This window comes from Arvicanthis niloticus, chromosome 25 (genome assembly GCF_011762505.2).
Source record: "Arvicanthis niloticus isolate mArvNil1 chromosome 25, mArvNil1.pat.X, whole genome shotgun sequence".
Lineage (NCBI taxonomy): Eukaryota > Metazoa > Chordata > Mammalia > Rodentia > Muridae > Arvicanthis > Arvicanthis niloticus.
In genome coordinates, this window is record NC_133433.1 from 28,024,807 (window position 1) to 28,037,487 (window position 12,681).

General features: G+C 45.7%; 1 protein-coding gene and 1 long non-coding RNA gene across 3 annotated transcripts in view; one reads left to right on the forward strand and one right to left on the reverse strand.

Annotated features, from left to right (window-relative positions):
- LOC143438591 (uncharacterized) overlaps positions 1-3,600 on the reverse strand; it is a 33,918-nt gene extending 30,318 nt beyond the window's left edge. Inside the window, exons 1-3 of one of the 2 annotated variants that reach the window (XR_013107329.1) lie at positions 3,496-3,600; positions 3,118-3,264; positions 2,231-2,324 (exon numbers count right to left, since the gene is read on the reverse strand). This is a non-coding gene — a long non-coding RNA (uncharacterized LOC143438591). Of the gene's footprint in view, positions 1-2,230; positions 2,325-3,117; positions 3,265-3,495 lie in introns of those variants that run through there. The other variant, XR_013107330.1, reaches the window with a different exon arrangement.
- Positions 3,153-12,681, forward strand: part of LOC143438589 (uncharacterized) — a 38,691-nt gene continuing 29,162 nt past the window's right edge. Inside the window, exons 1-2 of the mRNA XM_076924286.1 lie at positions 3,153-3,283; positions 4,644-4,713. Coding sequence (XP_076780401.1) covers positions 4,654-4,713 — 60 coding nt within the window. The 5' untranslated portion in view covers positions 3,153-3,283; positions 4,644-4,653. The remainder of the gene's footprint in view (positions 3,284-4,643; positions 4,714-12,681) is intronic.

Consider the following 12,681-nt stretch of genomic DNA (forward strand, 5'->3'; position numbering starts at 1 on the left):
AGGGGGCTGGGTAGATAAGGAAGCTTGAAAGAACCAGAGGGTGTGATGACTCCAAGGAAACAGCCTTCCAGGCACAGCAGGGCTGGTACACATACAGGCTCACAGGGACTGTGGCAGCATGTGCTTGGTTTGCAGGGGCACAAGCCATCTGGGTACCAGTGCTGAGGGAGGGAGGTACACATGGGCTCTCATCCCTAGCCAAGAAGCTATCTGCACTTGAGACCTGCCTGCAAAGGAAATGTTAGTTTTCCCCAATGGAGTCTCACTGTATATACAAATCACAATTATAGGCAGGTCCCAAGCTCAGCAGTAGACAGACAACACAAAACAAACACAATGGTATTTTTGTAGCCTTTTAAAAAAAATCTCATTTTGCTTTGTTTAGGCTTCGTTTTATTGGGCTTTTGTGTGTATATGATGGTCTCCAGTTTGTGTTTTTGTGGATATTTTTGTGTGTGAGTTTCTCTTTCTCTTTCTTTTTTTGTCTGTTTTTTTTTTTTTGATGGAAATGGGCAGGTGGAGAGTTCATGGGAATCTGGGAAGAGTTCTGGGAGGAGAAAAGTGTAATCAGGATATATTGTATAAGAATATTTCTTCTAAAATATGTTTTCATACTTGCTGTGGTCTGCATCAATAATTCTAGAGAGAAGTGCAGATCTTTCAGAGTGATTGTACTTGTAAGACAATGAATGAGCTAGAGAGCCTAACTGTGGATGGACAGGAGCAAGAGAGAGAACCCAGACTGAGTAGAAGCTACAGATGAAGCATGGGAGAGCCTCTCCAATGTCCTTCAGTGAGAGCTTCCATCAATCAGCCTTTCAAAGCTTAGGGCCATGCTCATACTTGTAAACACTGAGCATGTAACAGTGCCATCTATTGAGGCTGAGGGGGATATGCTGGGAGAGTACCCAGTAAACAGGGACTGTGCACTGAGGGTGATGCTGAAATCAATGGTGCAGTAACAGGCAGCAGGGGCTCCAGGATCCAGAGAAGGTGAGGCATTCTCAGAGGAAAGGAAGACTGAGAGACAGAAGAGAGTCTTGAGTGTGGGGACAGATATGTTCCAAGCATGTGCTTGGGTTTGGGACAAGTGAAAAGTGACACAATGGAGAAGGAAGACTAGCCTCAGGTCCCTCTGAGGGTCTCAAGCAAAGGGTAATGACTCACCCTAGGGTGTCTCCTAGACCTGTGATTTAGAGCTGAGAGAGCTATCAAATGGGACCTTTTTGAAAGGTGATGGTGACAAAGCCTGTTAGCTTTCTATCTGCTTCTAGAAATTTATCTGACTTATCTATCCAAGGATGCATTTTCAGGTTTATTCATTGTAACAGTTTGCAACAGTAAATATTGGAAAGACTAATGTCTGCCCTGTCCAGCAGGGTGGTGAACAGGGACTGGGGCACCACCTGAAAGAGTGAATGGGGAACAGGGGTATGCAAAGAACCATGAGTTGTCTAGAGTCTGATCAAATCACCATTTAAATTTTCCACACATGGGTTATATACACATAAAGCCAGGAAGTGGGGAGAGGGATGATGCAGGGAGGAACAGATCACTATGACTCTATGATTCATTTGTTCTTATCTAAGCTGGTACTTTCCACCAAGGCTACCTGTCTACAAGATCTATAGCTATCTGCTCTAGGGTTAGTGTTTTCCTGCAGAGACTAAGACTTTGTGTTAGTAGGCATGTATGGCAGACTTAGGCCTTCAGTGTATAAGCAAGGTTGCTCCCAACAAATGTCCAGTAATATGGACATTAAGCTCTGGATAATAAACTGACTATACTTATCAGTGCTGGCCCTAAAGGAATTTCTGAGTGGAGCTCGAGTCACAGAATGCAGGTGTGGGTATCCTCGAGGATAGTCAGCATGGGTCTTAAGGGGTTAAGTGAGGTAGAATCAATTTGAGGAAGACAAAAGGTAGATTCTGGTGTTTACACAAGTTCAGTGGGTAGATTTTTTTCACCTCTATATCCAGGAAACATCAAAATCAAGAATTTTAAGGTTAAGGATGTGTAGCTTAGTGGTAACACCTTTTACCTAGCATTGTGAGGCTCTAGGTTTGATCCTCAGGGCGCGTGCGCACACACACAGACACACAGACACACAGACACACACACACACACACACACACACACACACACACAGAGAGAGAGAGAGAGAGAGAGAGAGAGAGAGAGAGAGAGAGAGAGAGAGAGAGAACTGGAGTGCCCAGCAAAGGGAACTTACAAAAAGTTGACTGCCAAGTTGGTATAGTCTTCAAGATCATCCTGGGGGATGTACTGTAAGTTTGAGGACAGCCTGGGCTACAAGAGACCCTTGTCTGAAATTAAATAACAAAAGTAAGATAAAATGCAAATGTAGAACTAAGTGTAAAGGTAAAAATAAAATATTGTAAGACCCCCGAAGAGGGAGACCCTCATGTCCCAAGGATCAGCGCTTGCCCCCAATGACCACTGAAGTCAGCACTTGATGCAACAGGGCAAGAGGCTGTATTCAAGGACCAGTACTCTATGGGACTCTGTCTTGTACCTCTCACAAAAGGAAAGGAGAGAAGAGGCCAGAACATAAAATTACACAAGCTTATAAAGGCAAGAACCACAGGCAGGGAGGGGGACTGGGGAATAGAGACTTCTTAGGCGGGAGTCCTCTTGATTGTGTGTCTTATTGGCACACATAGCTGCAGTTTTCAGAAATGTTTTGTATGTCCTTGTCCTGGTGCTCTTCCCCCGGGGTTCATGGTCCCATGTTATTCTGAGATATTGGCCAATTAAAAATATTCTACTCTGACAATATAAAACAGGCCAGCCTGAGAGTAGAACATGCCTGACCACGAAGTGGCTTTACCTCCTTAGAGCGTCTCTGGACAAAGACAGGGAGACCTCAGTTTCTGTGTCAGAATGGAAGGGCAGAAGGTCCCGGATTTCCCTGCTCTCCTCAGGTCTCCTGCTGGTTCCTCAGGTTGCCAAGGAGACAAGCGCACCCTTTGGCGGTGGGAGTTCCCTGAGGCCCCGCCCCTCTGCCTGTTTGAGCTAGGTCAGCGTGCTGGCGAACACTTGCAATTGCAGTGTCACTTCCTGGCTCTCTTTGGATTGAGTTCCCTGTCCGGCACGCACCTGAGATTGCAGCCTCAGCATCGCCGCCTGTCTCTCCTCAGATTGAGTCCAGGTCCCCGCGGCCGCCATCTGCACTGCTTGGTCTCCGTCAGCCGAGCTCGCTTCAAGAGCCCAACGCCCTCCGCCCACGTCAGCATAGCTCGGAGCCTGGGGTCAGGAAGTCGGCGTGAGTACCAGGAGGGGACTGGTGGGAGGACTGGGCGGGGGTCGCCGCCGTCCTCACGCTGAGACTGGGGGCTGCCCGGGAGCTGAGTCCGGACGTGTAGACCGGAGCTCCGCACCGCAGTTCTGGTGGCTGCCGACCCACGTGTGCCCGCGTCCTCACAGTCCTCTCAGCCCGCGAAGGCTGGCCCCCAAATCGGGGCTGTCTGCCACTACCTCCTCGGGTTGCCATCCTTTGGGCTGCCCGTCCTTCCCCAACTTCTTTCCTCAGGCCCCCTGGGCAGGTGGCAGGTCTAGGGACCCCGGGAGCGCGCAGCCGGGTGCGCGCTGGCACTTCCGGGAGTTGAGTCTCCACAGCTCCTTCCGCATCCCTTGTCTAGTTCTAGCCTTGAGGTCGGGTCCTTCTGCAACTCAGTTAACTCAAGCTATCTTTGTCCCCAGGCTATTCCACTGGCCTACGAATCTTCCGATTTAATTTGTGTTAAATATTCTTGTAGCCTATAAATGAGAAATTAAATGATAAAGAATGTTGACAATCAATTTTTTTTAATATTGTTTACTTAAAAAAGCAAGACATTTCAGCATTGTGAATACTCTACTCTTCCTGCCCAGCATGAGTGAAGCTTAGAATTTGGTCTTCAACTTAAAAAAAAATTAAGTCAAACAAATTTCTCCTGGGTACTTCTGATATCAAAAGTATATTTTCCTGTAAGATCCCTGAAAAGGGAGACCCCTACTGGAGTCCGGAGAACCTTTCTCTCTCCCCAATGTCCACTGAAGTCAGCACTTGATGCAACATGGCAAGAGGCTGTATTTAGGAACTAGCTCACTAAGGCTCGACTTTTATTGCTTGCAGAAGGGAAGGAGAAGAGTCCTGAGCATAAAATTATACAAGCTTATAAAGGCAAACCCACAAATTGGGAGGGGGACTGGGGAATAGGGACTTTCCAGATGGGAGTGCTCTTGATTGGTGGCCCCCAGGTGGTCAGGATATGGTCCAGTCCATTGGCAGCTAGGGACCTGTCTCTTATCTGGCACACACAGCTGCAGCTCTTAGAGATGTCCTTGCCTTGGGGCCCTTCTCCAGGAGTTTACAAGTCGACCTAAAATTTTCCACTCTTACATTCCTGATCACAATCTAATGAGTTACATCACATATTCCACATTTCTCTAATACAGTTTATTATTGTTTATATTCATGTTATTTGCTGTGTAGTATTTTGGGATTGCTGGGGAATGATTTTTTTAAGCCTTAGGAAGTTCACCATTGTTAGATTTTGTAATGTCTTCTATGCTAGTATTGAATTGAAATTTATGTTTATTTGGGATTTTTTTTTTCTCTCTCTCTTTTTCTTTTTAACTAGGAAGGCTAAGATGCCCAGGAAACGTGTAATAGAAAACGGATCTCAGACAAACCTTAAGGATTCAGTGGAGGTAAGGTGTCTGTGTGTGTGTTCTTTCTTTAGTCCATTTCTGTCTGTGTGTGCTTGAGAGGAAAGCAGTGTGCAAATCGGGTTAAAGAGCACAGAGTTAAATCGATGCACTAAATTGTATAAAACTGGTTATAGCTGGGCAGTTTGCTTTCTCTACAGGATTAACTGTCCCAGAAAAAGGTACTTTTTAGTTGTTGACTACAAACCTGCTATCACTAATGAGATTTGAAAAGTTAAATGGTCTGTCCCACCTGGTTCTACTCTATGGGATGGGGTGGGGATGGGGACTTTCCTAGCAGGTCTTAGCCCTCTCTCACCTGTAAGTGGTAACTGACACATTCTCAAGGAGAACCCCATACTCAAAGTTTATAGAGACTAGTGTAGAATAATTCAATTTAGTTAATACCTCTTCCTGAAAAGGGGAATACCACCACCCCACTGCCACTGCAGAGGGTCTCTGGTTCCCAGTTGTACCACCTGCTGTGAGCACAGCTGGACAGGTTTTCCTCAAATGAGCTCCTCTACCCTCCAAGTGCTGGGATTACAAATGTGTGCTTCCATGCCCACCTCAGCTGGCTGTTTGACATGACGTCCAATTCTAAAGAACTTAATGGCTTTTTCAGCTATGTAGAGAGATTTTTGTGTTATTACAATTTTATTTGTGCACAACAGTGAAGAGAATACTGTACAGTTTAATATTTTAGCCTACATGTATTTTGATTTAATGCGTCTTTGCATTTGACCATTGTGAGCTGTAGATTTGGTTTTGGACTCTGGAATTTATGTTTGTGTTGAAGATCAGGTATTTGTAGATGAATAAACAGACTTAAATGGAACATCAAGTGAGTGATGAACATTCACAGAGGTGCATGCCTGCAGTCCCAGCATCCTGGAGACTAGCAGGCAGATTGCTGAGAGCTCCAGCCCAGTTGGGACTGAGAACCTGTGTCTCATTTTACTGCATTTACTGTCTAATATGCTTAGTTTTTGGATGTTTTTATAGATGTTTCCATATCGAGATTCAAAGCTAAGCCATCTATTCAAGAACTACTTAGATAGGGAGGGGATGGTTCAGATGATCCTGTGTGTGGATCCAAAGGCTGAGACTGCCCCAGTCCCACATGGCATTGAACTGGGATCAGAAGACCTGGAAGAGAGAACTGGGGGACAGGGGTATGAAAAGAAGGACAGCCTGTCTGGAACTCTGATCAGGCTGTAATTTTAAGTTTTTCACATGGGGGTTATGTACTCACAGAAGCAGGATGTGGGGAGGGGGATGACGTAGGGTGTTCTTTGTTTCTGGGGAGCACATGTGTTCTTAGGGGGAGTACAGATGTCTTCCAGAACAGGATATTGGCTGGGTGAAAAGTTCACAGAAGAAACCGGGCAAAACAGGTCACTATGTACCTTTCCATAAGATCTATTAATCATTTATTCTTATCTAAGTTATTACTTTCCCACCAGGGCTACCTGTCTACATGATCTATAGCTATCTGTTCTAGGGGAAAAGCCTATGTTAGCCTATGTTAGCAGGCTGTGTGACTCCCTGGGGGGAGAAACACTGGGGATTATCTAGGGTTAGTGCTTTCCCACAGAGACCAAGACTTTGTGTTATTAGGCATGTATGACTGACTTAGGCCTAAGGCTGACTTAGGCCATTAATGTAAAAGCAAGGTCACTCCCAACATGAGACTATGAAGAAAGCTTGGTAATTTAAGTGTATTTTTCCTAAACAGTTTGATTTCTCTAGAGAAAGCAGCTGCTTGGATGTGAAGAATGGCATTCTGCACATTTTGTAGGTTTGTACAGAGTTACTAGATATGTAGACAGACTATTTAGTCATTCATTACGGAGGACAGGCGAGTCTGCTAAGCAGGTATACTTCCTTTGAGGCTTGGTGCCAGAGCTCTCTCTTCTCAGAGCGTGCCACGTGCTCCCTGCCTCCATCCTGCTGGGCATCCCAAGACCCCCAGATGTTGGCCAATCTCGGCACATGGACCTGTCACCATGGGCCCCTACAGTCTCTTTCCTGCTGGGCGCTCATCCCTGTGATGGTTGGGCCCAGAACAGAGATTCTCATTGAGAGCCCTGTGCCCGCCCCTACTAAAATCAGGCTAAGTTTATTCCCTGCCCAAGTACATGCCCTGAGTCCACTTGGTGCAGTGTGAGCACACCTGCTTTGGTTCGACCAACGTGGAACTTGGATCACCCATGCAACCAAGCAAGTACAATAACTTTTCTCCCATTGGGTGCTGCCAGAGCCTCTTTCTTCTCCCCTCACCCTCATTTCTCTCGGCTGTGGACTAGCCAGTCAAACTCCCACATGCCCCCTCATCTAGGTCCTTCCGAGGCCTCTCGGTGGTCTGAGAGCCTGAGAGCTTGAGACCAGTCCGTCTCTGGTCACCTCCAGGGATTCCCAATCCAAGAGCTCTGCACCCCAAGGAACTTCAGACTGAGTGAGAACTTCCCGCTGGATGGGGCCCGTAGTGCCCGCCGGTGTAGTGTGGAACCAACTCAATAATCCACACTTCTGCTTCTGCCATGCTGAGCCACTGTTCCAGTCAACTGAGCTGTGACAGACACATGGACCCACAAGACAACACAGGCACACGCCCACACATGAGCCTACACAGGCAGAGCCAGCACTCCCCCCCCCACCTCCTGCTGGTGCCCACAAAAAAAGCCTCTTCAAGAAACTGCAGGACAGTGAGTAACCTCCAGCCTAGTTCACAAGACTAGGCAGGCTTCTTTCTGTCTCCCCACTTTCTTCCTCTCTCCAGGTGTTCCTTGCTAACATCTTCTCTCCAATTCGTAGCTACCACTAGCTTCTGCTTAGTTCAAAAAGACTAGGTCCCTCTCTTTCTCTCTCCATGTGTTCCTGGTCAGCTTCTTAGCTTTAATTCCTTTCTCTTCCTCTTTCTCTGTCTCTCCCTCTCCACATGCTCTCCAGATCAAGGGCAAGATGGCAGACTCCCTAGCCTCCACTTTGCCCATCCCCCCAGCTCCACATAGAGGGCTCCTTCACAGCTCACAGCTGTCTTTTAGGTCACAGAGCCTGCTGTGACCCTTGTTCTAAGACTCTTTCCCTTGGCCCCTTTTGTTTGGAGCTCTCAGGATAGCTGACTTCAGCCTTTGTGCTGCCTGCTAACTGCCAACTCCACAAGATGGTGCCACATCCTAATTTTCCCTCTCTGCCCCTCCCTCCAGGGGTGCCTGCTAGCTTTTCAAGAGACTGGCTCTAAACTCTAGTCCCCAGTGTTTCTTCCCCCAGGGAGTCACACAGCCTGCTAACATAGGCTAACATAGGCTTTTCCCCTTCTTCTCAGTCATTTGCGGCTGGACTGCAGCCATTTAGCTCAGCTGGTTTGCCTGAAAAGCAGCGGGTCCGGGACCCTGCTTGCTCCTTTCCCCACCTTCCCCTTCACTGTCATTTGCAGCAGGCTACAGCTATTTGGCTTAGCTGGCTTGCCTGAAGCAACAGGGGCAAAACCCTGCTTGCACTGGGCGGTGGTGGCGCACGCCTTTAATCCCAGCACTTGGGAGGCAGAGGCAGGCGGATTTCTGAGTTCGAGGCCAGCCTGGTCTACAGAGTGAGTTCCAGGACAACCAAGACTACACAGAAAAACCCTGTCTTGAAAAAACCCCCCAAAAAAACCCTGCTTGCTACCCAGCCCTGTGTTTCTTAGACAGTTTCTTTTGCATGGCTAAAAACTCCAGGTTGAGCCTGGAAAAACTGCGTGTCACCTGCCAGTTTACCCCAGGAGCTGCCGGCTTCAATCCAGCTTCCACGTGTCTCTCCCATAGACACAGCCTTTCACTCCTGACTCTTGGCTCTCCTATCAAACCTCTATGTCTCTTCCTCTAAACTTTCTTCAGGGTTAGCCTTTTTATCCTTCTCTACAGTTAAGGTTTCCAAACAAAACAAAACAAAACAAAACAAAACAAAACAAAACAAAACAAAGGGTGAATACAAGATCTCTCTGCCAGAGCACCCAAACGCCACATGGCAGAGCAAGGCCCTTCCCCCCTCTTTCCCTTCCTATTTAACTCAGGACTGCCCTGGGTTTTAGCGGGGGTGCATCCAGATGTATCCACAATCTGTCATGCCAATAAACCCGTTTTGGAAACCCAAGAACTTGGGTTTGGGGGCAGAGCTGTGAGGAACCATGGAGAGGCCTTTAGCCACAGTAGCTGGGCCTAACTTCCAGCTGGAGGAACCCAGAGCGTTCCCAGCCGACTACCCACAGCCTGGTGTGAGGAACCCTGTGTTCTCTAGCCACAATTACCTACACCAGACCATGTTGTTTTTCCTCAGTCACATGAAGTATTTGCCAAAATATGTATCATTTGCTGAGAAATTAAATTATGTTAGGTTAGTTGGTCCATGTGTTCTGTAGCTGTGATAGTTTACTGATACAGATCAAAATATTTGGGAATGAAACACTAACAAAAGGTATGGTGGTGCACATTAGAAGCACTTAGAAGGTGTGGAGGTAGGAGTTCAGGGTCAGCCTGGGCTATATGAGTCTCAGCCTTGGGGATGGGGGGTGTTTGAAAAATATTATCATCTGGTATAGGTTCATTTTCCCTAAGCCATGCAGTGTAACAACTGTTAGCTATTTACATGTAATTTATGCTGTATTAAATATTAATAAGTAACCTAGGATGCTTAGAGTATATGAGAGGTGGATTGTGGGGTCTCTAAGCATGATGCCATGTTATATAAGAGATTTGATTATCTGTACGTGCTCCTATCTGCTGGGGATTCTGGAGCCACCCCACCCCTACCCCCGACTTCAAAGGATGACTTTATAGTGGAAGCAATAGTACATGGTGTTAGACGTTTAAATTGACATGAAGAACAATGTGGGCAGCTTGAGAATGGGAAAGTAGCCTGCCTTGATTTCTGTGTTGAAACATCAGAGTTCTGGGAGGGGAATAGGTTTGAAAACCTGAACCTTTCCTTGCCACTTAATCCAGTAAGAAGCCAGAGCCTTGTTTAGTGGGTGGCTGAGGGATTCTGTTTGGTACATACCTCAAAGGGGTTCCAGGGCAGGGAGAGACAGCATCATTTGGGAATTTACACCCAGTACAGATTCTGCAGAACCATCAGCCTTAAGTAGCATAAAGCATGTGTGTGGGGGGCACTTGGAGCACCAGAGAACCCAGTTATCAGACTGGGCAGCAGAAGATGTTTGGATATGCATTCAATTAGATCATTTCCCAAATTGTTTCCTGTTGGGCTAATGTCTTGTTCTGGTAACACTGCTGAGGATGGTAGATTTCCATTAGTGCTCAGTAATAATTCACTACAACCTGAGGTCCACAGGCAGGATGGACTGATAGCCAGGTCTATCACACTCAACTTAGACTCATCTCTGTCTGAAACAGACTTGGGCTGTGAGCTGAGGCATTTGCAAGTGGTCCCTCTCAAGGATGCTTGTAACAGCCCTATTCTCTTAGGAGTAGTAGACAGGCCTGAACTCAGAAGTAAAAGGCTGGTACTGCCATAGGGCTGCAGGGGAAACAGGTTTGTGTTGAGGACGCGCCAGGGCTGTGCATGCTGTTTCCAACTCAGGCTTCTGTGATTCCTAGTAACATGAAGATGTTTTTTTCTCCTGAAAGGGGCAGTTTTAGTAGCATGGTGCAAACAGAGCATCCATTGTCTGAGCCAGTACTCTTGGTTCAGCAAATGCTTCCAAAGGAAACAAATTAAGAGTTGAGATAGAATTTACTTTGACATTGAATGGAAAGAGAATAGTTTAAAAAATATGTATTTATTCCATTGCCTGGGGTTGGACAGACATTGCAGCAGATTCCTGCCTTACAGGTGTTACCCAGAGGCAGTCCTGGTTGCCAGCTGTCTTGGCACAAGGAACCTTGTATGAGAAATGTCTGGTCAGCCAGCTCAGGAGTCTGGACCTGAGACCTGTTTCCTGCAGGAGACCTCACCTGGCTTGGATTTTTATTTATTTCCTATTCATTTAATTTTAAAAAAACAATAAAAATTAAAATGATTGATACATCTATCACTATCATTAAAATAATAGACAAACAGGAGAAAAAAACATGAGTGGGGATGTTATTAGGCTTCTGAATGCTTCTGAGTGTTTCCTCACAATTCTGTATGTGCAAGCTGGGCTTATTTAAGTTCTGGTCTTCTAGAGGCTAGTAAATAGAAAAACAAAAATGACCTGGAGAATTAGGTCACATGGCAGCTTCCATCTTGGTTAGGTCAATATAGAATGAAGTTACAGAACAAGGAATTAGAAACAAACACAGATGCAAACACAAAACTTTCTAGAGTTGGGAGACAGGGAGAGAGGCGGGACAGAGGTGACAGGTAAGTGTGTGAATCTGAATTAAATATACAATAACATAACAGGAAAAGAAATAAAAAACTAACAGAAAACAATAACCTTCCTTGTTTAGAGAAATAAGGAAACAGTATGTGGCCTTACACACCTTTAATCCCATCACTCAGGAAGGAGACAGAGGCAGGTGGAATGCTGTAAATTGTAGTCAGGTCTGATCTAGATAGCGATTTCCAGTGATTTGAAGAGAGACCCCTGTTCCAACTAAATAAGGGAATAGAATAACCAAATAAATATAATTATGAACTTGGGATAAAATTAACAAACAAGGGAAGGTAGAGCTGGGTGCCTGGTTTTTGCAGGAGAGGCTAGAGTGTCCAAAACTCTAGGCTCCATACTCTATACCTTACAAACATGGTTCCCCCAGTACCCAGGAGCTGGAAAAAAAGCAGATATGGTGGTAGTAGAATTGGGGTGGTGTGGGATTGAAGGTGTTTTCATGCTGCTTTCTAAAGTCAGCCCCTTTTGTCTTTTTGAGGAATCCTCATGCTTATGTGGCTCTGGCTTATTCTGTTTTTACTTTACTTTTTAGTTTGATTTCATTTATTTACTAGCCAGTAAGTCCTATGGATTGTTCCACCTCCCTCATCCTCAATGATCCAGACATGTGCTTTCACCCCAGTCTCAGGACTTCTTCCTGATTGGTAATGTGTGAGTGAGTGTAACAAAGTTATTTTATCATTATTATAACTGTTCTCCTCCTCTTCCTCTCCTCCTCTTCCTCTTCATATGTTTAACCTTTACCTTTTATTATGGAGCAGAGCAATGAGGATGAGAAAAGAGGGAGAGAGATGCTTGACTGGTTCTCTTTGGCAATCTGAATACTGTGGTTATATGTTCTATTCTTACTCATCTTCAAATAAGTCCTTTTTCCCACTAATAATCTGTAACCCCATCCGCAATATTTTTGGATCCTTGATCAGTTTCTTTTCCCCCTTTCTACTTTTCTGCCCCCATCCTGAGAGCTGAACTAGAATGTTTTCAGACTCACTTGTGTCCCTGCCTGCCATGCTGAAGTCTGTACTGAATAAATTCAGTGTCTTCAGCACTCAGGAGCTGGCAATAGGAAGATGGAGTGATTTTCAGGTTAAGGTGGAGTGGGATGGGAGAGAAGATGATTTGATGCTGCTTTTCCAAAGTTGGCAGTTTTTCAGATTTGTGAGGAAACTCCATACTTCAGTTTTTAATGGTAGCCAGCTAGCCACCCCTTTCCTCTATTCTTTGGTGAGAAGACATAAATGTAAAATGATGATGATGATGATGATGATGATGATGATGATGATGATGATGATGATGGTGAGCTCAGAGATCACAGTTGTTCTGTTCTACATAGCTGGTTCAAGGGCAGGTTACATTATGTAGAGAGATCAACTTGTTTTTACAGGAAGAAGGAAGGAAGGAATGAAGGAAGGAAGGAAGGAAGGAAGGAAGGAAGGAAGGAAGGAAGGAAGGAAGGAAAATAGAATCAAACAACTTTGCAGAAATCAACACACACACAAACATGAAAAAGAGGAAACATTTCATGGGATCTGTATGAGGGGTGTGGGAAGCAGTTTTCTAAAAAGCCCTGGGCCGAATCCTCTCAGTCCTGTGTA